This window comes from Lepus europaeus, chromosome 11 (genome assembly GCF_033115175.1).
Source record: "Lepus europaeus isolate LE1 chromosome 11, mLepTim1.pri, whole genome shotgun sequence".
NCBI classification, from domain to species: Eukaryota; Metazoa; Chordata; class Mammalia; order Lagomorpha; family Leporidae; genus Lepus; species Lepus europaeus.
In genome coordinates, this window is record NC_084837.1 from 89,363,377 (window position 1) to 89,389,872 (window position 26,496).

Here is a 26,496-nt window from a genome sequence, read left to right on the forward strand (position 1 = left end):
TGGTGATCTGATGTTTAAGTTGTTTGGAGTGCACTGTGTTTTTCTTCCTTGTTCATCTTGTGGTGGTGTGGTTATCCACTGACACCATCACCAGCAAGAGGACGAGAGGAAGGCGGTGAAATTCAGATTGACCACCCACATCCCTCACCAGTGTCTTCGGTGGTACAGAGAATGATGCTGTCATAGAAGGAAGATAATTTTCATCAGTTCACGCTGACTAACGAAAGGCTTTCGCCTCCCCAAAGTGCACTTAACAAGCCTGAGAGCGTCGTTGCAAACTCTCAGGGTCCTCCAGGAGAAGGTGGCACCAGGCCGAACTGATGGAATCCAGGATATTTTGGTTGTACGAGGGCAGTCATGGAAAACGGAGTTGAAAGATAAGCTTATTTCAGTACAAAATGTTTTAAAATCATAGTCTTTTTGTAATAGGAATTGTTAATGAACTTTTGAAATTGTTTATTTTATTTATTTGAAAGGCAGATAGAGGGAGAGAGACAGAGAAACAGAGATCTCGTATCACTGGCTCACCCCCTAAATGGCCGCAATGGCCAGAACTGGGCTAGGCCAAAGCCTGGAGCTGGGGACTCAATTCGGGTCTCCCATGGATGGCAGGGACCCAGTCCTTGACCTTGACCTGCTGCCTCCGTGGGGGTGCATTAGCAGGAAGCTGCCATGGAGAGTGGATCTGGGACTCAAACCCAAGCACTCCCACCTGGGATGTGCTGTCCCGGGCAGCAGTTTAGCTTCTCTGCCAGATGCCTGCCCCTCATAAGATTTTTTTTTTTTAAAGATTTATTTTATTTGAAAGATAGAGCTACAGAGAGAGGTAGAGACCCAGAGGTCTTCCATCCCACTAGTTCACTCCCCAAACAGCTGCAACAGCTGAAGCTGAGTCGATCTGAAGGCAGGAGCCAGGAGTTTCATTTGGGTCTCCCACGTGGGTGCAGGACTTGGATCCCCCTCCGCTGCTTTCCCAGGTGCATCAGCAGGGAGCTGGATCAGAAGTGGAGCAGCAGGACTCAAACCAGACCCGTATGGGATGCTGGTGCTGCAGGTGGCGGCTTTACCCACTTCGCCACAGCACCGGCCCCCCTCATAAGCTTTTTTTTTTTTTTAATAATAATTATTATTTTTTAAATGATTTTATTTATTTATTTGAGAGATAGAGTTATAGACAGTGAGAGGGAGAGACAAAGAGGAAGGACTTCTATCCGTTGGTTCATTCCCCAAATGGCCGCAATGAGCTGAATTGGAAGAGGAGCAGCCGGGACTAGAACTGGCGCCCATATGGGATGCTGGCACTGCTGCAGGCGGAGGATTAACCTACTGCACCATGGCGTTGGCCCCACCCCCTCAGAAGCTTTTTAAAGACCTCTTGTACTCACAGATTTCAAAATTAATTTCGTAATTATCTTTTCACTCCATTTTTTCCCGCAAACTTTCTGAAGTACCTCTGTACATGCGGTGATTCAGACAGCAGGTGCGATCACGTGGTCCCTGAGGGTGACACTGTGCAGGGCATTGCTCCATGCGTATCTTCACAAGGGCAACTGAAAGACCAGAACTGCCATTCCGCGCCCTGGGGCTTCTTGGTTTAGGGCCTCAGTCAGCACCTGACAGCCATTTAACGGTGAGCTGTAATAGGCTTCTGCTTTCTTTTTTATACCTCTCCCTTCCCCCTCAGGCCACATCCTCAGGTATTGGGCCAGGGGACTTTACTGTAGATAACTTAGAAAAGTCTTTCCTTTCCTGGCCCCTGCCCAAGAGTCACCTCCTTGATTGCTTTATTGTGGTCTAAGTGTGTCTGCCCACCTACCTGCCTGCTGTGAACACACTGCTCTTACAGAACATTTCCTTCTTGAAAAAAAAAAAAGTTTCAGGCCAGCGCTGCAGCTCAACAGGCTAATCCTCCGCCTGTGGCGCCAGCACACCGGGTTCTAGTCCTGGTTGGGGTGCCGGATTCTGTCCCGGTTGCCCCTCTTCCAGGCCAGCTCTCTGCTGTGGCCCGGGAGTGCAGTGGAGGATGGCCCAAGTCCTTGGGCCCTGCACCCCATGGGAGACCAGGAGAAGCACCTGGCTCCTGCCTTCGGATCAGCGCAGTGCACCAGCCACAGTGGCCATTGCGGGGTGAACCAACAGAAAAGGAAGACCTTTCTCTCTGTCTCTCTCTCACTATCCACTCTGCCTGTCAAAAAGAAAACAAAAATTCATTTATTTGAAAGGTAGAGAGACAGAGATCCTTCTGTCTGCTGGTTCACTCCCCATGGTTTGTAAAAGCTGGGACTGGACCAGGCCAAAACTAGGAGCCTGGAACTCCATGTGGGTCTCCCACATGGGTGACAGGGACAAAGCAACTTGAGTCATCATCCGCTGCCTCCCGTGGTGCTCATCGAAGAGCAGGAAGCTGAATCCAAAGCAGAGCCAGGATGGAACCCTGGCACACCGGAACGGGATGTGGGTCTCCCAGGTACCATCTTAACTGCTATTGCCAAAAACCTGCCCCGGCATTTCCTTCTCAACCACTTCATCCTGTCTTCGAGTGCCCTCAGTCTGGTTCTGCACCCATGGGTCCTCTGCCGTGTGGTTGTGAGATTGCCAGGTAGCACCTGGCAGCTCTTCTCCATGCTTGCTGGGCCTGTGAGCCCTGGTCCCGCAGAGTGGAGGCGTGGGACAGAGCACTGCAGCTCTATTCAGCTCGGAGAAGCTAAGGTGTCTTCCAGAAAAGGTGTGCCGCGCACACGCCGATGGTGAGGTGGAGGAAGAGCAGGCACGGTCCCTGGTGTTTCAGGTCAGGTTTCATCACAGCACAGAAAGCAGGATGGCAAGGCTGAGAAGCAGGGTGGCTTTGGTGGTTCTGGATTCGGTTTTAACCGCACGCGTGACTGGCTTGGTCGTTCAGAAAGCATCCTGTGTTCGCAGTGTTACGCAGTCGCTGGTTGGACAGCAGTTCAGACCATCTGATGACCGGTGGCTTCATCCCTTGTGGATACAGCAGCCTCCCCGTGCTAATAAAGGATTGCTGTGGTAGTGATTCCCGTCACGGGGGCACTGTAACCTTCAGAAGTCCCACAGGGGATCTGAACCTGCTCCCTCGGTTGGCCGTGTTCTTTGTCCAGGTCGACAGCTGATCACTGGGTGCTGTCTGCAGCCCATGTCCCCAGGGCTCACTGTCTGACGCATGTGCAGACAAAAGTATGCGGTTAGTAACTTTGTCTAGTTAGTGCTCCGAGTGGAGAAAGCAGGGGCTTGGAGAGAGCACTGGTCAGGAAGCTGTTTCCGTTTGAGAGTGCCATTTCTGTCTAGACCCGAGGGACGAGACGGACCTCATCAAGTCCACGGGCAGACGAGGGCGTTTCCCACAGAAGTGTCTGTAGGGAAGCTCAGGGAGAGTGCTAGCGTGGGGCAGGGCTGTGGGCACAGAGGCAGGGAGGCAGCCGAGCGAGAGGCGATGAGCAGGAGTGGCCAGCCGCAGGTCCTGTGGGGCCGGGGAGGCCCAGCAGCCCCAGCTCTCCCTGTCCTACACTGCTGACCCTGGGAGGGCTTCCGGCCGGAGAGTTCTGTGTCACCCTGTGTCTGTGAAGGTCCCCTGCCTGCAATGTAGAGGAGGGGGAGGGGCCCAGGTACCAGCCTGGCCCACCCTCCAGGGAGGCTGAGGCTCTGGGTGGTGGTCCCTGCAGCAAGAAGGGGCTGTGTCTGTTGTCATGTAGCTACGCCTCAGCAGGCTCTTCCAGAAGCTGGGCTGTCTCCCTGTAGTACCCACTCAGATTTAGCTCGGCTGGTGCCTCTTCTAGTCATCTGCCCTACAAACACACCTCCCCTAGATCTCCTGTCCCAGGGTGTTCCCCGTCATCCCCCCGTGGATGACTCCGGCTAACCTGCCCGCCATCCTTCACAGCTGTCTGGGCTCCCGTCACTCCCTGTGTATGCAGGGCTGCCGGCCAGCATCCCCGTGGCTCTCCAGGCCACTGCTGCAGCCTCCTGACCGCACCCCCTCCAGTCCTGCCCCACTTCCTCGTTCCTGCACACGGCAGCTAGCGCCAGCTTGCTGACGCACCCTTGGAGCCATCGTCACCACATGGAAACCCTTTCACTGCTCTTCAGGCCTCCCGGGCAGAGGGCAATGGTCTTCCCCTTATGGGCGCCTGCTCCAGCTTGCTGGCCTGCCCACTGCCCCTGCCCACTGACATTCCAGCTGCAGGGCGGTTTCCTCTCCCTGGAGGCCTGCATGCCCACAGCTGCCCTCTCCTGTCTTCCTCTTCTCAGCCCCTTCGCCTCCAGTGTGGCTAACGTTGGTCATGTTTGAGGATCGAATGATCCTACTGCCTTTCACTGTAGCGGTGAGCACATTGTAGTGTTTTAAAACGTGCTCTTAGTGATTTTTTTTTTTTGTTTTACTTGAAAGGGAGAGAGAGAGACATACAGGTGGAGAGGGACCGTCCATCTGCTGGTTCACTCCCCAAGAGCCCACAAGAGGCAGGAGCCCAGCCCTCAGAGTAGGTCTCCCATGTAGGGGCAGGAACCTGAGTACTTGAGTCATCCCTGCTGCCTCTCGGGGTTCAGGTTAGCAGCAAGCTGGGTTGGGAGTAAACAGTCGTCAGGACTTGAGCGAGGCCCTCCGACGTGGGATATGGGCACCTACGTGCTCGCCCAGACTACATTGTGTTGTGATCCCCTCTGCCCACACTGGGTTCTTGCACTGCTTGAGGGCAGTGACTCTAGCATATTCGTTGTCCGGGCCCTGGTTTCTGGCGTGGTGCTTGGCACGTAGGAGATAGTCACGCCTGCACGATGAATGGACTTGTACACTTAGATTCCCTTTAACTCTTGTCTCTGCCTTGAATTCTACCAATTCCTCCAGCTTTTCTTATAGGACGATATGTTTAGTCCTCATACCCTTTTACTCTTCTTTGGATATCTCAGTGCTTGTCCTCAGGTATAATAATGTAATATGTATTATGTATTATACACAGATAACATTCTAATAATGCATGGGTTGCAGTTGTATCACATATATAAGGGTTTTTAGAAGTGATTTTTGCGTAGGTCAGGTCGCTGTGCCTTTACAGATAGTGGAAACACTGGGTGGACTCAGTCACAAAGATAGGCCAGGGCGCAGTGTTTTCTTTACCAGGCCATTTTTGCAGCCAGATGTCCCTAATGAGGGACATCAGTGTTCTCCTCTGTTACTGTCAGAGTGTGAGCTGCTCTGTGCTGGAGGTGAGTGACTGTTATTAAACTTAGCTCACCGGTCCACACAGTGTTCCTAGGCCGTAATTACTGAGCTTACGTTCCACTGCCGAGGCAGGGCCTTTCCTGAACAACTTGGCTTTCTCCTGCTATGAAATTAGGATGATTAAACTTTCCATCTCTCTACCTCTGCTCTTGGGAAGATTGATGAAGTTGTATAAAGGAATCACGTTTTGTTTCTTGGATGAAAGGCGGTTTGTAAATGCAATGAATCAAAATGTTATTATTTCAAGTTTATGACATAATGGAATATCTGTGGAGGAGCATTGCCTGGGCTTGGTTTGGTTATTTGTGTCTTTACAATAATTGAAACTATCAAATTGAGAGTCATTTGAGGGAATAGTAGGATCTAAACGCTTCCTAGAGAGAAAAGTGTGTGTGTGAGAGAGAGTGAGTAAGGGATGGACTGGCTTTGAATAAGGTCTGTACCTTCGTTTCCTCTAAATTATGGATGACAGCCATACCCCAGGGCTGCAGTGACTGTGCAGATTAAATTAGGATGATGGAGTGCCAGCACCCAGCGCAGCACCTGGCACCAGTAGATGGTGATTGCAGATTATCAGTTAACTGGACGGTATGAGGCAATCGTTTATTTTTTTCGTCCGCTTTTCTGCTTTAGTCTCAATCCACAAAATTCTTAATTGCTACTTTCCTGCGTGTATTCGGAGGTTTGAGAGAGCAGTATTAAAGTGTGGGTGATGGCTCAGTTTATGAAATCTAGGCGAGGACCAAAGTGCCCTCCTAGCCTGCATTGGACCATAGCAGAAGTTTAGGAAGCATTTCAAAAGAGGAACAGTTATAACTGGAAGTGGTACATGCAGTCACACTTGGAGCCTAAGACCTTCTCACATTAACCTATTGGAGGCCCCAGGTAGAATGTGTGTGCGCACGTGTATTTCATGTTACATCCCGAGTGCTTTTGCTCTCGGTGGTACTTGTGATATTCATGTCTTTCGTCATTACTACAACGACTGCTGCTGCTACCACTGTGACCTCCAGCACCATCCCCACCCAGCACCACCGCCACCACGGAATCATGACAGCCAGAGCAGCGGTCGACATGTATCAGACAGCACCTGCCAAGTCTCCGGGCTGGGCTCAAGGATGAGAAAGGCGTGGAATACCCAGAAGCGAGTGTTCTGAGGGATCTCCCAGTCTTGCGAGAGTGTGTGCTGGAAGAAAGACAGATAACTAACACAAGGGAGAGGGTTCATCTGGCAGCCAAGTAGTGAGTGAGGACAGATTTCTAAGAGGAGGGTCAGTCGTCTTTAAATTTCAAGCGGAACCTTGGTGGGAAGGTGCTCTTTTATGAGCCATCCCCTAGTTGGGTGGGCGTGTGTAGACACAGCTCACTCCAGGCCTCGCCTTGGCCACCCTCTGTCTTCCAGAGGACTTTCACTTACTTGTATACATAGCCATATCTACCCAGAGCACATTTTGATGTGTCCTTAATATAACTCTGGAAACTGAGTTGCAAAGGATAGGAGAGAAAAGGCAGCTAAAAATTCCTAATTTTATTAATAAAGCACACCTGCTATGTATAAGACACAGGGCTAAGTTTTTTGTAATACTTAATTTTACTTAGAAAGTAACTTGTTCTAGACCACCGGGCTGCCTATCACCAGGATTTATTTCTGCTTCTCATCTTATTCCCAGGAAGCAGAATTGTAACTCAACCACAGTGAAAGATCAGGACCCAAAGCATCTATTTTCTTTTGAAGTTCTGTAATCTCTGTTTGCTGTGGACATTCCAAGACTCCATTGTTAGATACTTTGTGCCTAGCAGATGCTACTGAAAGGCTACCCAAAGACAGAACTAATGACACCCCCCCCCAAAAAAAAAAAACAAAAAAACAAAAAAGTTGTAGCCAACCCTTGACTGTGGACTTCATTATTGCTTTACTTTTCGAGTGGGATTTTAGTCTCTCAATTGATGCCCTTGGCATTTGGCCAGTTACTCATTAAGAACCCTTGCACAGGGAGAAGGCTGTAGAGGGTAGAGCCCTTGTCACACCTAAAACTCAGGTGTATTCTGGTCTGGAATTTTCGGTGGTCTTCAAAGATGTTAATGATCTTGCACTAAAAATTATGTCTTCCCTTTTCAGCTTAAAGAAGTCTTCTGCCGAACTGAAAAAAATACTAGCCAATGGCCAGGTAGGTATTGTTATGTATGAAGGTTTTCACATAGCCAGAGCTTCGTACTGTGCGGCTTCTGTATCCATAAACTTACTCCAGAGATAGAGTCTGTGGATTTCTTCCCGTCATAAATGAAGAACATGGCTTAATTTGATTGGCAGAACAATTTGCAGCATGTTTTTCAAACTGTGCTAATGGCTTTCCCTCCCAGCAGATTGAGGCACCGTGCACACACCCTGCTGCCATCTCAGTTTAAGAAAAGTTAATCCGTTCTGAACCGCGGGCTGGTGGGTCGGCCTGCGTTCTGCGTTCATTGTCTTTGGGGAGAAAAGGGAGAACAGGTACTTTCTTGCCTTAGCTCCTCCTTTTGTCCTGAAACTACCGCTGGCCTCTTCGGGGAACCGAGTCACAGCAGTTGCTTCTGCCTAGGCGACTGACCCCCGCCGGCCAGGGAGGGACGAGTGGGCCTGCAGGCCAGGTAGTTCTCACTAATTTTGATTCAAGTAGATGGACACATCTGAAATGTGTATGGGGCTTTTAAACATACACGGGCAAATGGAGTTACCTGCAGGGTCCTCGATTCTTCAATAGCAACGTAGATGCGTTTTAATGTTTGTGATAGTGGGAGCCCTTTGATAGCCGTGGAGGCAGGCGCCTGTCCATTGCCATCAAGCCTGCCTATTAGGCTCTATTGACTGAGACATCTGTGTCACTGCAAATAACAGACTCTTATTGATTTTCTTAACTGCTGTTCACTTCCCGTCCATGTTTCGAAGGCTGAAATCTTAATGATCTCAGATGCTTATTCAGTGCCTTCACACGCTGACCTCTCCAAGCCTCATTGGCATTGCATGAATCAAGTGCTTGTAGTGGAGCGTGTCAGGAAGACAAAGCTGGGGCTGCCCCTGTCCTTCAGCGTCACCTGGAACCTTGTGGCCCAGTAGCCGTGTGCTCCGTAAAACGGTGACCGCGTGGCCATGCTTCTAGAGTATTGCCTGCCGCGCACGCAATGTTGTGAAGACGGTCAGCAAAAATGAAGCTGCTCTGGGTCCGACTTTTCTAGTTGTCGTCCAGGTCCTTAAATGCTCTGTATACAGCTAAGGAAAACCTCGTGTTGCATGTGTAGTCTGAGTAGTTTCAAAATTCCAGAGAGCGCCCAGCTAAGACTTTCAACTCTAAGCAGCCGAGGGTTGGTTTAGATTGAGGTTGAAGTCTCTGCTTCCCCCCTCCACCTGCCAGTGCCCTGTATGTGCGCAGAACCAGAGTGAAATCAAACCCAACTGAAAGCAAAAATATTGAGCCCTGGATATTTATGTTTCTTCAACATGCTTGCATTCTACTTACTAATTGTAATTTACATACGAGTCACTTGTGTCCTTCAGCTGGAAAATATATTTCAAAATTGACATAAATTAAGAAGCTTTAACTACATTTGTTCGGCGCAGGCAATGGAAAATAACCTGTCACAGAGTCCTCTTTCAAAAATGAAAAACAGTTTATTTCTACTGCCAAAGGAAAAAAAAACCGGCATTCTGAAATGTTCTTAATGTTTTCACAGCAGACCTAACACCATACATATCTTAGTGCTAAGTCTCCGTTGAGAGGGCCTCTGCAGTGGGGGACTGGCATGGCGATGTCGCTTTCTCTTGGGAAGGGGCTAACCCACCTTAGACAGAACGGCATTGTCTTTGTTTTTAAGGATCAGCTTTTTTTAGGTGCACTTTGATTCACAAAACAAAGAAAGCCACCTTTGGGAGCTTTCAGAATATTGCTGCTTCCACGAATCCCCCCACCCCAGTTCCCTGATGTCAGGGAGGAGCTGAGCCGCACTGAGCCACATAAGGCAGCGTGCGCAGTTGCGGGCAAAGACAGCCGTCTGGGCTGAGCGCCGTGGACGATGTGAGTCACATTTAAGGATACTTCAACACTTGAGCGCAGTGTTTTATTCTAGTGGTTTATGCGCGCAAGCACTAATAATGATTTGCCTTTCCACTAGCCTCCACTTAGATTTAATAAGGAATTCATATTAATCATTAAAAGAAAGGGACATGATTCTTCAAGATAATCAAATATTGACAGGTTAGAAATAGCTTTCTGCCTGGGTTCATTGATATAGGTTATGTGATATAAATATTTATTTCTTTTCTGTCACTCAGAGTAAATGCCACCAATTGATTCAGCATTGATATAGTGTCAACAGTTCATAAGAAACATTTGACTGGCCCGTGTTTTCCGATTAGTCTCTGCTCTATAAAGTGGGATTTACTAAATCTCTCCAATTGTCTGCTCATAGAGTGTGACTGCTTTCTGAAGCCATTACTGCTTCTGTTTGTGAGGCAAAGGTCTTGGGCTAGGACTGGTTTCTGTCAGAGCTTTCCATGTAAAATAAGGATTAATTGAGCATTTTGGTTTTAATGATTTATAAGCGATAGGTACTGATTCTTCTTAATACAGACAGACAATAAGCAAAGCACATTTTCTTAGCTGATCCATAATTGAATGCCATTTCATTTTCCCTGTTAATTTCATTAATATATTAAGTCACGCCCTTTTTTTCAAAAAAGTTTAATCTTTCGTCTTTGGGATAGAGATATTGTTTTCCTCTCAGCACCTTTTGATGGAGGATTCCATTTTTTCCAGCTTGAGAACATAAATGATAGGGTATTTCTGGGCCCTGTTACTGAGAGTATAAGTCAGCCTCTCTGATGGGTTTTTCCCACTTCAGTTCTGGTGTGGCAGCTTCTATTGAGCATTGGCCCTGGATTTGAAACTGATGAAAAATAGCCCAGTGGGTCAGTTTAAAGTACACAGTGACGCCAAGGATGTGGCTGTGACCATTGCATCTATAAAGTTGTTTTTCCTCGTTTTGTCTTTTAGATTTTGTAGGAGAGAGTGACAATATTTTCTTCTTCCTGATAAATCAAGTATGAATATACTTAGAAGTCGCTGGTCTAGAATCGATTCCGGTTTTGCTGCATCCTTGACTGTTACTTTGAGAACTTCGAATGCCATTAGAAAAACCTTGGGTCTTTGGGAAGAAAAAGAATGGGAGAGGGAAACTAGGTATTCATTGTAAAATCAGCTTTACAAACTGTATCATTGCTGGTAGATAAAACTCTTAGATCTTGTGGCTCCTCTTGGATCACTGTGACACTGCAGCATAAAAGAGTCTGTGTGTTTAAATTCGAACCACAGGCCACACACACCCAACCACTACCCTTGGCGGCTGCTGTCTCCCTCCTCTCCTCCAGCTGGGGCACAGCCCCCTGCCAGTCACTTTTCTCAAATCATTTGCTGTGTTGGCAGTTGATTCGTAATTGTAACTCCTGGCTTTTTCTGCCCCCACTCCCCACCCCGCATCTATTATCCAGCCTTTTATTTGCTTCTTTTAGTCAAGGAATCTGAACTATCTTTTAAAACTATTTGGCAGTTTATTGGATAAAAAAAAATTATTTTGCTCCTTTTCAACTTAAAGATTAGCTATGTGATTTAAAAAACCATTCTTAGAAACAAACAGCAGAGCTGCTGAAATCACTGTTTAATTGTGAATGGCCTTCACTGAGTGCTTGTTGCCACTGAGAGCAGGGACTGTCCCTCCACACTCGTGACACAGAGCAGGAAACCGGAGTGTGCTGAGACCAACTTCAAACCTTGGCTAGTTGTTAGTGACTAGTCACATAGCCTACGTGGGCTGAGCTAAATGATCTTAAAGTGCTATAAAATTCAGTGTTAGGATACTTGACCCAGCCGTAATCTTCAAGTGCAGTACTCTTGGAGGCCTACATATCCCATGGCTGTTCTTGCAGTTCATTTGGGAAGGTTGAATTAATAGGCAAAAAATAAATAAAAAATAAACTAAAAAAGGCAGAAGTGTTATTTGGTGTTTGTTGATCCCTTTCAAGAATTTTTTCCTAGTTAAGATCAAAGGAAATCATTTGATCAGACATATGAAACTCTCAAAATGTTTTTAATAATGAATTCATGATTTCTGTAATAGTCTTCCTTTTCAAAACTTTTAAAAATATAAATATTAATATATTGCATAAAATTTAGGAAATTCAGATAATCAAAAGGAAAAGAATCTGATATTTTAACATTTTTCCTATTTAAAAAATTCTTGAAATCTTTTTGAAAGGCTGAGAAACAGGCAGAGGTTTTCCACCGACTGGTTCACTTCCCACCTTCCTGTGACAGCCAGGGCTGGGCCAGCCTGAAGCCAGGAGCCAGGAGCCCAGTCTAGGTCTCCCACGTAGGTGGCAGGGATTCCACCACTTGAGTCATTACCACTGTCTCCCAGGGTGCATATTAGCAGGAAGCTGGAATTGGAAGCAGAACTGGGACTTGAACCCAGCTACTCTGATACGGGATTTGGGCATCCCAAGCAGTGTCTTAACCACTGCACCAAATGCTTGCCCCAGAATCTAATATTTTTAAAAATTATTTATGTTTTTGAGAGAGAACAGAGAAAAGTGAGGGGGAGAACAGGTGGAGGAAGAGCAAGTCCGCTGTCCCCTGGTTTATTCCCCAGGTGCTCACATCTGGGGCTGGTCCAGGGCTGGAGCCAGGAGCTGAGAATGCAGGCAGGTCTCCCGTGAGGGTGGAACACAATTGCTTGATCATCACGCTTCTTCCCAATGAGTGCTTCAGCAAGAAGCTGGAACGGCGAGTGGAGCTTGGTCTCGAACCTGGTCATTGTGATACGTGATGGGGGTGTCTGCACCAGCATCTTTACTGCTAGGCCAGACATATCCCATTGTTGTTTAAAGATTGATTGATTGATTGGTTTGTTTGTTTATTTGAAAGGCAGAGTTACAGAGAAGCAGAGGCAGGGAGAGAGAGAGAGAGAGAGTCTTCCATCTGCTGCTTCACTCTGCAAATGGCTGTAATGGCCAGGGCTGGGCTGATCTGAAGCCAGGAGCCAGGAGCTTCTTCCAGGTCTCCCATGTGAGTGCTGGGGCCAGGGACTCAGGCCATCTTCTACTGCTTTCCCATGCCGTAGCAGGGAGCTGGATCAGAAGTGGAGCAGCCAGGACTCAAATTGGCACCCATATGGGATGCCAGCACTGTAGCTGGCAGCTTTTACCTGCCATGCCACAGTGGTGGTCCCTGTATATATATATATAAAAGCTATCAGTCAATTTATATATATATATATATATATATATTTATAAAAGCTATCAGTCAATTCATAGACCAGAGAAAAATGTGTGTAACTTTAAAATGCTGTAGAAACACTTTAATCCCTTTTCTTACAGATACTGTCTTTCTAAGTGACATGGTTCTATAACTTGCTCTTGAAAACTGTTTTTATTTATTTTTGTTTTTCTGAGTCTGACAGTCCTTCTCACTGTCTCCTGGATTCTGTCTTGATTTGTAGCCATTGTTGTGTTTGCACGCACAGCGCTTAGCACACATGTACACATACCTGCAGCAGTCAATGGTATCTATCCCCTTCTCACCTCCCCACCCTTGTGAGGCTCCCGTCATGCCCTGATGTTGGATGCCTGCCCCTCCTGCTGGGAGTACTGGGAATGCTAGCCACTTGTCTTTTCAGCCTAGTGGTGGGTATTAGCCAAAACAAGACTGAGCTGTTGGGGTTATGAAGGTGCAAGGTGCGCAGAGACACTTAGCCACGTCCCCTTTAGCCTGTGGGGTGGTGGACAGGATACGACCGTGGACTGCAGCACCGCACCCCAGAGCAGAGCTGCAGAGCCCCATCCTGCTTACCCTTTAATCTCCATGTTTCTCATCCTGAATTTGTGGACTTGCATAGGGTGACTTCTCCCCCTAGAAGTTTACCTTATTCTGCGATGAGAATGCAGCTTGGGTACAAATTGTTGGAGCCATGTTTAGAACATATTGAGAAATGTTCTGAGGGAATTGGCCTAGCAGCCTGTTTGTTCCCACCAGTAGATATTGCCATTATGGGCACTTCATTGATCAAAGCAGACCTTACGGCAGCCGTGCTGGTTAAACATCTCACGTCACTTCCTGTGCTGCTTTTCTTAGTGCTGTTTTAGGATTTACCATTCAGATCAGAATAATGAGGTTTTCTTTTTTTCCCTCTTCGGTACAAGGGTAAAATATTTTTTTGTAATATATAAAGGTAGTGCAGAACAATATTTCTTTCAAATAGGAAACTAGTTGCCAACTTTTCTGACTTCTCTGTCATTTCTTCACTGACCCTAAATATAGTAATTAGCTGGTTGTAAATGGCATCAATCAGGTTGTACTACAATTAGACTGAGTGCTGAATTGGCCTCCGCGCGTCAGGCTGTCGATTTTCTTTTTGGGATTGGCAGGACTTCTTGGAGAGGAAGCTATTTCTGTTCCTGCACTGTAGTCCTCATTCTTTATCCATGGTTCTGAAGCTTCCACTTCAGAAATGTGTGGGAGAAACAGATTGCCCTTGATAAACAAAGGCTAGCTTTATCCGATTGGTGGGAGTTGGGAGTAGAACAAAATATTTAAAGCTTTACTGTAGTGGTCTGAAAACAAACTTTTTTTTTTTTCAAGTGATATTGAATTAAAAACTCCATCCATTTTCTGCCCATGCAAGGCAATGCAATTCCCTGGAAATTGATTTTTTTTTTTCAGGGCTTACAATGGCTTTTCCCAAGCGTTAGCTATATGGAGAATAACACCTTTATTAAATCCACTTAGTGAATAAAGTTGGCAGTTAATTTTTAAGCAACTGGACCAGTGTGTAGCAAACAACTGAATGTATCAGATGGAGTCTGGTTGGTTTTTAAATCATTTGATAAATAATTATTTAGGGAGTTCTTTAAAAACTCTTAAACTCTGTTTTTTGGGTGCTCACATAATTCCCTTGCTATTCATGATATGAATGAGAGTAGTATTTGTGGTATGATCAATGTTACAGAATCTTGGAAAATGTGCATGCTGCTTCATATTTTAAAGTGTGAAAATGACTAGTTTATAAAAATTACATGCCTATATATTTTCCCTTTAATTCATTATGATTTTAGACTATCTGCGCACTTTTGAAGTGCATTGATTTGGCACTTTTCCATCAACAGAATGTGATTGCTATCCAGGCATTGCTGAATACTACTAATTTATTATGTATAAAGAAAAGCTGTGTCTACTGCAGGAAAAATGCTAAACATTACTCACTTAGTTTGTTAAATGTTAATTAGAGGGTCACCTGAGGAGTTTCCGGCCTGATTTATTTACAGATCTGCCTCAGATTGCTGGGCGTGTGTGTGTTTTCCTCCCAGCCTGACTCTGGTTGTGTGCCGGCTCTTTGGCGTTGGTTGTGTGCCGTGCTGGACTGTTTTCTTATCAGTGTCTCTGACCTGACCCTTTTGAGCTATGTTATATCATTCCATTTTGACACCTTTTATCAAACTTTAATGAAATGACCCAGGCAAACAAATTGTCATTAAACTTTCCATCACTTTGTCCCTTGGTATCGTCTTTTATAAATTGGACAGCAAATGTTGTATTGATCTTCTCGTTCTTGCAGCTGAACTTGAAATGACCCAGACTGCTTGTTGTTTATGGCCCAGAGTTGCTTCTCCTTGACATTTCCATCCACAGCATGACACCTTTTTTGTTTTTCTTTCTTTCTCGTGGAGATGAATGAACAAGACATACGGTATCGAGACACCCTCGGCCATGGCAACGGAGGCACAGTCTACAAGTGAGTAGTCAATTCTACTTAAACTTTCCGTCCACTCGTGCTGACTGCTGGGGATATGCGAGTTCTCCGTGGCAGAGATTTTTAAGTGACCACCAGTGTTTAGATTTTATTTCTGCCTTTGACTCCAGAATTCTGCGAGGCATGTATTTTCTCAGGAACTGCCTGAAAAGTGCATTTATATTGCCTTTTTAATATTTCTGTGTCTTCTCTCCTGCGTGTGCAGTTAAGTAGTCTACCATTAGCAAGTGTACCTTTAACTGGCCTGAAGTTTCATGTGTTTTTTTTTTCTCTTTAACAGCCATTATTATTATTTTAACTCACTGGCATCCTGTGCCAGTCCCCTACCTGTTCACAGTTAGACCCAGTGGAAGCCAGACCTTATAAATACCATTGCTTTGCCCTGTGTCGACATGCAAAGTTATTAAAAAGCCTTTTTCTTGTTGAATTTCCTTCTCTCCTCACCCTAGTCCCCTACGAGTATTTCCACACACATTGATGAATATGTTAAGTTATAAAATGCTCCCCAATTCCAGTCGCAGTGATCCACCCTAAAGGAGTGTTCATTTTCATATTAAAAAATGCTAACCGTAAAAAATAGTTGTCTCGCCAGGGGAGCCTTTTCTCATGCAGCAGTGCAAAGTTTAAGCTACATAATGTAATATCTGGTACTTAATAGTCTGCAATGGTGTATGAAAAATATTCCACTAGGAATTAAGAAATCCGTCCTTTGTAAGAAAGCCCCGAGGGAGCAATAAGGCTCTCCTCCAGAGAGCTGTTTTCCGTGCATACACCAACCCCGCGTCCCAGCGTGACCAACCCCGCGTCCCAGCGTGACCAACCCCGCGTCCCAGCGTGACCAACCCCGCGTCCCAGCGTGGCTGCTTTCACCTCAGATGCTGGCACATTGCTATCAATGGATATTTTCAGAGTTGTGAAATAATTAATTTGCCTTCTAATTGGTCACTCATATTTTTAGAGTTTGAAAGTTCTGACTAACCGCGTGAACACAGAGAAAAATTGTTCTCTCGTCCTGTGACCCAAAAGGATTGCATCCTCATCTCCCAGAACACACCCCATTTCTCGGGGTCGGAAGCTCCTTGGCAGTCCCCGCTCTGCTCCAGAGCTTCCATCTCCTCTGCCGCAGTGGCCAGGAGGTGCGTCTTTTCTGCCAGCTGCAGCCCGTTGAGAACCAGGCCCACACACTCGGGTTGTGTTTTGCCTGCAGGTGACCGGGTGCGTGGATCTCTGACCTGAAAGTGAGGTCCTCCCACTAGGGTAATTCAGAGAAATGGATCTCACACGATCCGTGGGCCTTGCTCTGGAAGCGTTGGAGACTGTGTGGGTCTGACGAGTCTAGAGGTTACTCATCTCCTTCCTTCCTGGAGCACACCGCACCAGCAACCTTCCCGGGGCAGCCCCTGTCCTGCATGTCAGCCTCTCTTCCCCTTCGTCTTCTCTTCATTTTCACCTGGCCTTAGAGTTTGTACCCAGCTGGGGTGGTTCTGGGATTCAGGCACCCTTAGAAAGGAAAGAGGGACCATGTGCACTTGATTTTGTTCCCTGAGCTCTCTGGAAGGGGCAGTTTTCAAGGCTCAACGTTCTTCCTCATGATTTTATTCTGAGCATCTAAGAATAAAACAGGAAAGATTTCTAGCAACGCTTTGGGTTCCTTTCATCAGCTCAAATGGAATCTAAAAATATTTCTGTAGAAGCCTCCCTACTTCTTATCTGTGTTATTTCAACAAATGTTGTTTATTTGAAAGCCTGTTGTGGATTTGCCATCCTAGTTTATTCCAGAAGGGAAGAAACGTATGACCAGCAGACCACAGCAGATAATTTTTGTTAGACGTAATATCATTGGAGGTTACATTTTAATCCTTTAGCTTAAAATGTGGTTTATTTAGAAAAATGGTGGAAGGTGGCGTATATACAGAAGTACAAATAATACGTACAAAGGAAAATTGTAAAAATGAGATTTTGTTAGTGTTGTTTTAAAACTATTAATTTTAACTGTGGCAGAGCTCACGTAGCATTTGCCATCGTCGCCCTCCGAAGCTGAGCAGCATCACGTTGGTTCACATTGAGCCACCGTCCCCGCCATGCAGCTCCAAGGGCTCTATGCATCTTGCAGAGCTGCAGCTCTGCCTGTTAGACAGTAACTCCCCGGTCACCCTGGTAATGTGGTGTCTAACTAAGAAGCATGGCCAGCACTTCTGCTTCTTATGGGCCACAGCATCCAAGGGAACATTCTTGCCACATCCCTAACACAAGCCCTTCAGTTTGCTCGGCTGTTACAATGACAGCAACTCTCTGAAGAGTTTATTTGTTAATGCTCAGTGTGAGTGTTGTAAGATTTCATATGCTTTTGACACTGGTGAATGTCAGTTGTCATAATGTAAGTAGTTGATTGACACAGATTGCTTACGAAAAGAAGAAATCCCATGTATCGTACTGCTTCTGTTGCTCTTCAAGGGAGAGAATGTGAAGGTGCCCATTGCGAAACCACCTGTCTGATCACTGGGCTTCCTTTCTGTCTGGGCTTCAGCTTGTGCTGTTCTCATCCCTGGCTCTGGGTTCTGCACATAGAAATGCTATCACCATTTTAAGAAATAAGATTCCACTTTACAAAATCCTCTATAAAATTAAGTGTTTGATGTGTTATGATTGAGTTTCTCCTACACTAAGTTTACCTTAATGGTGTTGGCTATAAAAATTACAGCTTTTCAAACGAAATGATTGCATTAGAAGCTATGCTACATAAACTAGATGAGGAAAATATTGGAAAAGTCACTCATTGGTAACAAAACTGCTTAACAGGCCTATTTAATTTTTTGCTTATAATGTATAAGGAAGCTAATAAGTGCAAAGCAAAAGTTTAATATTTCAGTCATATCTGGTCTACTTGATGAGACGTTGTGAATTTCAAGGGATAGGATACTGTGTGTAATTGTGATGTATATTATTTAGTTGTTGATACACTTTCACCCTTTGTGTCTCAGTGTTTTTCCACATTTATAAAATATGAAGTTCTTGCCCTGGACATTTAACCTAGCGCTGATAGATTCTATGGGCTGCCCCTGCTTGAGCTGTTCTCTGGATTGCCAGAGTGACTGAGGCAGGTGGTTTTAAATTGAAATTTCTTAGATTATGTATTGGACTAAGTGGATCATAAAGGAAATACCTTATACCAAAGTATAACCCAAGCCTAGGAAACTTTTCTGTTTAGGAAAAGGGAGTGAGTGCATTTTTATTATGGCTCCATTTCTCATAGGACTACAAGTTACTCTAAAAAACTAAATTAAGGAAAGATTTACATTCTGTTCTGCTCTGAGAGATTCACAGTGAATTTCAAAAGCTTCAAGAAAATAGAGAACAACAGATGTATTACGATTAAGTGTCAGGACTCTTTTTTATTTTTTAAGATTTATTTATTTATTTGAAGGTCAGAGTTACACAGAGAGAGGAGAGGCAGAGAGAGAGAGAGAGAGAGAAGTCTTCCATTCGATAGTTCACTCTCCAATTGGCAGCAACGGCCGGAGCTGTGCTGATCTGAAGCCAGGAGCCAGGAGTTTCCTCTGGGTCTCCCACGCGGGTTCAGGGGCCCAAAGACTTGGGCCATCTTTTACTGCTTTCCCAGGCCATAGCAGAGAGCTGGATAGGAAGTGGAGCAGCCAGGACTGGAACCGGTGCCCATATAGGATGCTGGTGCTTCAGGCCAGGGCGTTAACCCGCTGCACCACAGCGTTGGCCTCAAATGTCAGGACTCCTGCGGCTGCCACTAACTTGTTGTGTGACCTTGGGCAAGTTGTATAATGTCCTCTGCCTTGGTTTACCCATCTGTAAAATGGGGACAGTCGTGGTGTCTCTGTAGTCCTTGTGAGGTTCAGTGAGATGATCCATTGAGGGTTTACCGCCACCTGTTAAGTGTCAGTTTCTGGTAATGGTAGCACTGACAGGGCAGTGACATCAACCCTGCACTTCTCCCCTTCCTTGGCCGTGGGACCCTCCCTCAGCAGCCTCTGCAGACTTCTTGCTGAACTACAGCTGTGCAGAAGTAGCACTAAGAAGCTGCACCTGCCTTACGCTACATGTCACATACTTCAGTGTTTCCTGAATAAGGCTTATTGTTGTGTGTGTTTGCTCATTTGTTTTTAAGTTTCGGAGTATTTTCTGTGTTATTCTTTGTTTTCCGGTTGCTGTGGGACAGCTGGTTTGATGGAAAGGCCATTTTACCACGGAACCAGCTTGGGCTTGGGCTTGCCGCCCTGTGGCCATTCGGTGGAAAGGCCGTGTTCTGCACAGCACATCTGCTCTTCTGCTGTGTTGCTGTCTCAGGTCAAGCAGAATCCATTGTGTTTCCTTGTGCGGCCAAGTACAATCTCCAGGATTGAATTTGGCGTTTGATACGTATTGGCCAAAATGAGAATGAGGCAAATGGAAATTCTTCCCCATATCTGATCAGTTGAGAGGCTGCGTAATTGTTTTAGATCATTCACCGAGAAGAATGATTACTTTTTTTGTGAGCACCCATGGACCCAGCGTGGTAATCACCGTGGGCTCCTTCCTTGGCTGGTCTGTCCCACTGAAGCCCCAGTAATTAGCAGGCCCAGTTCTCTGATTCCAAAGCCAGTCAGTATGACTGAACTTTGGGTCCAGAAATGAAGCAGTATTTGGTTCTTAGGATTGAATCTGCTCAGTCAGTTGGCAAACAACTGTCCAAAGATCATCTTTTATAGTATTTTTCCTTAATTCAAATTATTCGCTCCTAAGACTCAAATTGTCCAGCTTGTAGGCCATGTATTCTAATCTCTAGGTATTTGAAAATAGTGAATTTACCACCTCTGGCTCCTGCTACAGTAAAGAGTCTAATTTGGACTTAGGGAAGAATTTTCTCAGTGATATAATGTGCCGCCTACATGGTGTTTTGAAGATTGGACACATTCTATTATTTCAGAGTAAATTTGAACATATCTAGGGGCAGGAAGATGAGGGAAGGGCAGTGATTCCCCAGGGTCTTGGTCTCCTGCTGTCCATTGCTTTATCTGTTTGAAGAGGTAGTTGCTGGTGGCCTGGGGATGGCCCTTGCAGCTAGAAACTAAAACTGTGTGAGCTGTTACCTTAGAGGTATCCTGCCCTTTGCAATACAGCTGTAAAGGCCAGATCAGACTTTAAATTTGTGTCTGGGGGCTGAAGTTGTATCAGCTCATTGTAGTACAGTGATTTATTTAATGAAATACAGAAACCCTGATGGTCATCTATGTATGCAATGAGAAAACATGAATTAGCTAATACATGTTATTTAGCAAACCAAATACCTCAAAGCACGAGACTCCTGGAACCACAGAGCACCCAACCTCCTTGACTTCCTCTCTCACCAGCCGTCCTGAGGGTGTGAAACCACAGCAGAGAGCAGTAGGTGTGGCCTCAGCTCCTCTCGCGACTGTGTCATTGACCCCACCGCTTCACCGTTCCTCCCCACCGTGCCTCTTATAAATTACAAATAGTTTTTAAAATGGTTTGATATTGACCTGAGAGCTAGAGTGATTGTTTGATTTATTTTGCGTTTAAATTTTCAATCAAATGAAGAGCCTTTTCCTTGCAGCCAAGATCATAATTTAAACAAGCAAACAAGACCCCATCCTAATGCAAAATTAAATACTTATGTATGGCTGCATTGCATCGCAGTATCACGTGACAAGCAGGGGATTCATGTTTTCAGAAAATCAATGAGTATTTGTCAAATAAAATTAATTATGTATGCTTCCCTCTCTCCCTCTGTCAGCATTCACCGTTCCAGGTTTGTTTTGAACGATAATGTGTATTGCATTGATTAGGAGCTGAAGACTGAACCTGAGCTCCTGAAGCTCCTCCCTGTCCCACCTTTGCTCTGCGTCCCTGTAGCTTCACACATGCTCATGTCCATTATGGCCATGATGGATTATTGGCAGCCCCCCAACACGACAGGATGTCACAGGTCACCGAGCAGAGACTTTCAGACTCTGTTTCCACCCGAATTAACTATTATTGAAATAGTTTATTGAGATTGAAGTATTGATCAGTTTTTGCTAACCTTGGCTTAAGGGAAGGAAAAGGAGGCAGTGGTGTTTTTGAAAGACACTACGTTTCATTTTAAAAAATCTCATTTATTTAGTCCTTTCTTCTTCCTATTTTATAGCCCCTATAGTTTTATTGCTTGGAAAAGGGTATCTTGGCTTTATTTTTATGACAGTATAATTATGCTTCAGAAATGCACTTGATTACTATGGGTAGCAAAATTGTTCTAGTATATTGGTTTGGCCAATATTGCTATACAAACAACTTTTCAGTCAATTGAGTCTGGTAAAAAATCAATACATTATGGTGATATTTCAAGTAAGAATTTGCTGAATCTGAGTGTTTAATATCATCTCCTCCCAGGGAAAAAATAATTTTGAAGCGGCAGGACTTCTTGCTAATATTTTACTTAAATAAAATGCTTTCCTTATGAAAAAAAAAAAAATTCTAAAGTCCCCTGCAGAAGTGGTGTGAGCAGGTGGACAGCCCTGAGCACGCGCCTGTGGATGTGGGTGGTGGAGGTCTAGCTGCCTTTGAAATCTGTTCTCAGGCTGTGTCAGGAGAGAGCACGGGACATCTGGACCTGCTTCCTCCCGCGGTGTGGAGTCCCGTGTCGAGCTCTGGGCGCTGAGTTTGCAGAGACGTGGGCAGCTGAGAGCACTCAGAGGAGCATGGAGACAAGAATGGGGGGGGGGGGGCTGGCATCATGCCTGAGCAGTCCTCCCTCCTTCCTGGGGCAGCCAAGTTCTGAGAGTGTGCTATGTGGGAGGGCGGCCCTGTGTCCCATGTCGGGGACAGCCCAGCCCTCACGGGACCTGCAGATAGATGGGGAGTTCGTCCTTGTGGAACGGGAGCCCTGGGGCTGAGGTAGGCAGGGCCTCATGGAAGAACTGCCGTTTGAGTTGAGAATTAGTTGCAGGCATTGGCTAACTTGTGCCCGACGAGAGAAACTTCCAACAAGTGACTTAAAAATGGAAGGCTGTTGCTGTAGACTCGGGTTTGCCTGGTGTTCCGTGAGCTGGACGGAATTGCTGTCTTGGATGCCTCTGACGGCCCTTGGTGAGCCCAGGGTCAGGCCTGGCCTGTCTGGGTGGGGGCCCTTTCAGGAGTGTGTTGGGAATTACCCGGCAGAGCCTAGGGATGGACACACAGTGATGCCTGGTGCTGGCTGCTGGGTGCTGGGAGGTGGCGGACTCTTGTACCTTAAGCAGATCAGTGTGGCTCCTCCTTGGAACTGCTGAGGGAAGACTCCCCATGAGGACTTGGGTGGGGATGACCGCACAGAGCCCTCCCGAGTCGAAGTTCCAGACCAGATTCATCCTCAGTTACCGTAGACGTCTCACGTCAGGTGTGGTTTGGTTTTGTTCCCCTGACTTCTGCCTTATTGTCTGTCCATCTGCTCACTGCACAAATACTTGGTGAGCATCACCCAGTACCAAGTACCCAGGACCGTTCTGAGCACCTGCAGTCCAGTGGTGAGCAGACAGGGTCTGTGTGCTCGTGGGGCTCACACTCGTGGGCAGACAGACGGTCGTCAAGGCAATACTGAGGTAAAGTGGTATCAGACCTGGCAGGTGCAAAGAAGAATGTAGAACAGGTCCTTGGGGAAGGGTTACCTGCGCGGTTGGTGGTCAGCTGAAAGGACAGGGACCTTCCAGGCAGAAGCAGCGCTCAGGCAAAAGCCCTAGCCCGCGCGTGAACGCTGTGTCCAGGCCAGTGTAGTCGGCGTGGAGCACGCTCAGCACCTGGTCACGCTGCGTCTTTTCACCCTTGCCAAGAAGGCATGCTTACCACGGAGAAAGGTGGGGAGTGGAGGAGTTGAGGGGTGCACCGAGGGTCCGGTTGGCTGGCACGCGGGCCTCCTGACCCGAGAGCAGGCCTGGCAGGGTTCCTGGAGCCAAGGGTTTTGTTTGCCTTTCACTCTGAGTTTCCATTTTTAACCCAAGTTATCTCTGGATGTGTGATAGAAATTAATGTATTTTCTGGAAGTCAGTGATGTGGCGTCTCTGGGTGTTAATTTTCGAGGCTTGTTAATAGCTGCTGGAACTCTGCTTGGCCGACAGGGTCACTTACTGCAGCGTGACTTGTAATTTGGTCATTCCTTTGGGTCTGTTATCAAAAACTTAGAATTTGATAATTACATCCCTAGGTGAATTGTGTGGTTGGGCTAGTAGAGGTGGTGCATTTCTTGGTTTGTAAGACACAGTGAATTTTTAAAGCTATTTTGCAGTACTTGGTGTGTTAGGAAATTGTACTCTCAGTTGGCATATAGCACAAGCAAATATTTGTATACTGTAGCATCTAGGGTATTTACTTAAATTGCTTTTTTGGAAAATAATTCACTGGAAATTCCATGAGGCATTCATTGTATGTAACTTTCTGCCACAGTATTTTTTCTTTCTTTCTTTGCTCTGTCATTGGTTACTGTTGAATTGCTGCCTCACTAGAGTGAAATATGTTGGGGTTCTGGTTCGTGTAATAACACTGAATTGGTGGAGCAGGTTACTAAATTAGAAGGGAAGATGATGATGGAGGTTTAGGTTGTGTGTGGTAAGCGTAAAATTTTCTGTAAGCTTATATGTTTTTAAACATTAGGTCATTCTCGTGATCTCAAAAATGCCCATGCTTTGCCTTGTCAGTATTGGGAAGAAGGGAAAAGGGTGCGGGTAGAGTATTATTGCCAAAAGTGGAGTTCCTGGGTATTGTTCTGTGCGTTCAAATAATGAAGTGAAGGGTGTTCAGACAAAATTAGAACTTGCTTTAGGGCACAATCAATATGGCATTTTAACAAGCTCGGCGTACTTAGAGCTTGGTGTATGTGGGGAGGTTCTCGAACACACTGATCCATTACAACTGCGAAGTGTAGCAGCAAAATGTAACAGTAGACTTAGTCAATAAACATAAAGCTCAGATTAAACCGTAATTAAGTGTTGAGGAAAGTTATCCAAGAACTATGACTAAAATCTACAACAACACGGACAGCCAGGGAAATGTGGTGGGGGTGAAGAGGAGGAGCCGGCTCAGGCCGCAGGGACACGTGCCCCATGTCAAGTCTGTGCATGCTGAATTTCTTCTCCCTTTTAACTTTTTTTTTTTTAAATATAATTCTTAGAGAAAGCTGGCAGAGCCCAGCAGCTTGGGGGCACGTTGCTGAGGGCCACGTGAGAAGTTCCACTGCCACTCTGAAGGCCCAGACATCTGACTGGGCCTCAGGACACCCCACACCAGAGGTACTCAGAGTCGCCCTGCGTCCCAAGCCCCTGCCCTCTGCTAGCTGCCCTGGGACACAGCCCGCACAGTAGGCATCAGCATGTTTGTTTGAATTAGGGAGAAATGAAACCCAGATAAATGGACCCAGAGGCTCCAGAGCAGGGCAGGGAGCCGCTTTCCCGGCACCTTCCCAGGAAATCCCAGCGTTTGGCCCTGTGAGAAGCCACGGGGAACGGACTGCACAACAGCTGTGCTTTGTGCTGTTTGCATCAAGCAGGTGTCCCTTACAGAGAGCCAAGTGAGCAAACAGCTGGACTGGGTAGTCCAAGGTCAGAGGTTCATGCCAGCCTGCAAACCCCCATCACTTCAGCATACAACTCTTTGGACTGTTTCCTCTGTGGTTAGTTTCCTTACCCTAATTTTACATGTGTAGATCACCACTAGAATCGTGTTTATTTTTGAGCTTACTGGTCTTTATAAAGAAGCTGGGTTTCCTCCTCCACATAGACAACTCCCCCAGCACTGTCTCCATCTGTTTAACTTAGTAACTGTGGTGCCTTTAAGCCTTAATCTCCTAAATGGGTTGGAGAATGGTGCCTTCTTGACTCATCTCAGGGGACTCTACAAGAAAATGTTCCTTAACATTTGAAGGGAACGTTCTGACGCAGTATATATATTTGTGGAAGTTATCAAAGATATCTCCAAAAAAAAAAAAAGTGTGGGAGTCGGCTATAAAATCCAGACGCTGTCCCACTGTCCTGCTGTCCCCATGTGGCCCTCACAGTTAGGGCGCAGAGCCACGTGCAGGCAAGACTCTCTGGTTCCTCCCTGTTACGGGTTTCAGGATGACCGGCTCCCGATGGCGTATGGTCTGATGCCAGTGTGTGGTGTTCAGCTTTTATGTTGAAGGGAAAAGTCTGTCCTGGTTTCTTTGGCTCCTCGTCAGGGTTTGCCTGTTTCTCGCGGTCGGTTATACACAGAAGTGCAGGAAATGAAGACGGAGTGCCTCTGCGCAGCCTGACAAAAGCCATTCCTTTGCAGAGTGGTAGCTGCAGTGAAAGTAAATAAATGAATGGACAGCAATCACAGCCTAGTTGATGAAACTGTTCAATTAAAGCACAGGCATTTACATGGTGTAATTTCCCTAAATTGCCAATGAGCCCCTTTAGACACAACCAGTGTTCAAATTGATTTCAGCATTGATTTTGGCTGAAGCTGATAAATTTCTGCTTGTTAGTTAAAGTAATTTTGCAGAAGACTTTGTACTGCAGTATTGAAGTGTTCATTGAGCTGATGGTTAAAAGAGGAGTTATTTACAGAGGCCTCCGCTGTTGTCCTGAGATGGGACAATTCCCCAATCATCTTTTACTTTTAATTTTTTAGGCTTCAGTATACCAATCAATAGGTGATTGAAACTGATTAAAACTTATCCAACCAGCTGCCTGTGGCAGTTTAATTAGAAGCTGGATGATTCTTAAATTAAAGTTGTCTTATTTTCACGGCATAGCCGTCTTCCAGAAGAGCAAAGGACTAGCTGGGCTGAGCGCTGACACACTTGGTGCGGTTGAGGTAGCTCGCAAATGTGAAATCACAAAGCAGCCATTCCGAAGGCGACTCAGAAAGATGTTCAGAGACTTCTGCCTTTATGGAGATTAGAAGTAATAATATGTTTACTTGCTAGCCAAGGGATTTTTTTTTTTTCAGGGTAAGGGGATAAGCTGTATTCTGATGATGTATGTGAGAGGCCAGCTGTTTGTGATGTGTATCTATTTCATAAGCAAGATGGATGCTTGAGCTCACATATGAAACACTACAGTACAAGATGAAACTCGTGTCCTGTGCAGGCCTCCCCTGGAAGCCATCAGCTTTGAATTTATATTTTTTTATTCTGTTGTGAGGTCTTGATTACAGTAAATCTCCACTGAATGAAAAACGAATATTTTTACCTAAGTGCACGTTGACTTTTCAACAGTGTCGTAGACAGGAGGCTGATTTTTCCTGCTTCCCACTCCCCTCCCCCAAGTTCCCCACACTCATTTTATCTAGTGTGGGGCAATTTCGTGGGTTTTTAATGGAAATGGGTTAATATTTCTGTCGTAGGGGACATATCACATCTGGTGCCACAGGGAAGGAGGGGTAAATGGCTCACTTTCCAGAGGCGCACTTACTCTTTGACCCACTGG

At 45.9% G+C, this 26,496-nt stretch overlaps 1 protein-coding gene across 10 annotated transcripts in view; it reads left to right on the plus strand.

Moving 5' to 3' along the window:
* Nucleotides 1-26,496, plus strand: part of MAP2K5 (mitogen-activated protein kinase kinase 5) — a 272,187-nt gene that overhangs the window by 46,674 nt on the left and 199,017 nt on the right. For all 10 annotated transcript variants that reach the window (XM_062206201.1, XM_062206200.1, XM_062206203.1 and 7 more), the window contains exons 7-8: nt 7,353-7,401; nt 14,985-15,049. In XM_062206201.1, coding sequence (XP_062062185.1) covers nt 7,353-7,401; nt 14,985-15,049 — 114 coding nt within the window. The remainder of the gene's footprint in view (nt 1-7,352; nt 7,402-14,984; nt 15,050-26,496) is intronic.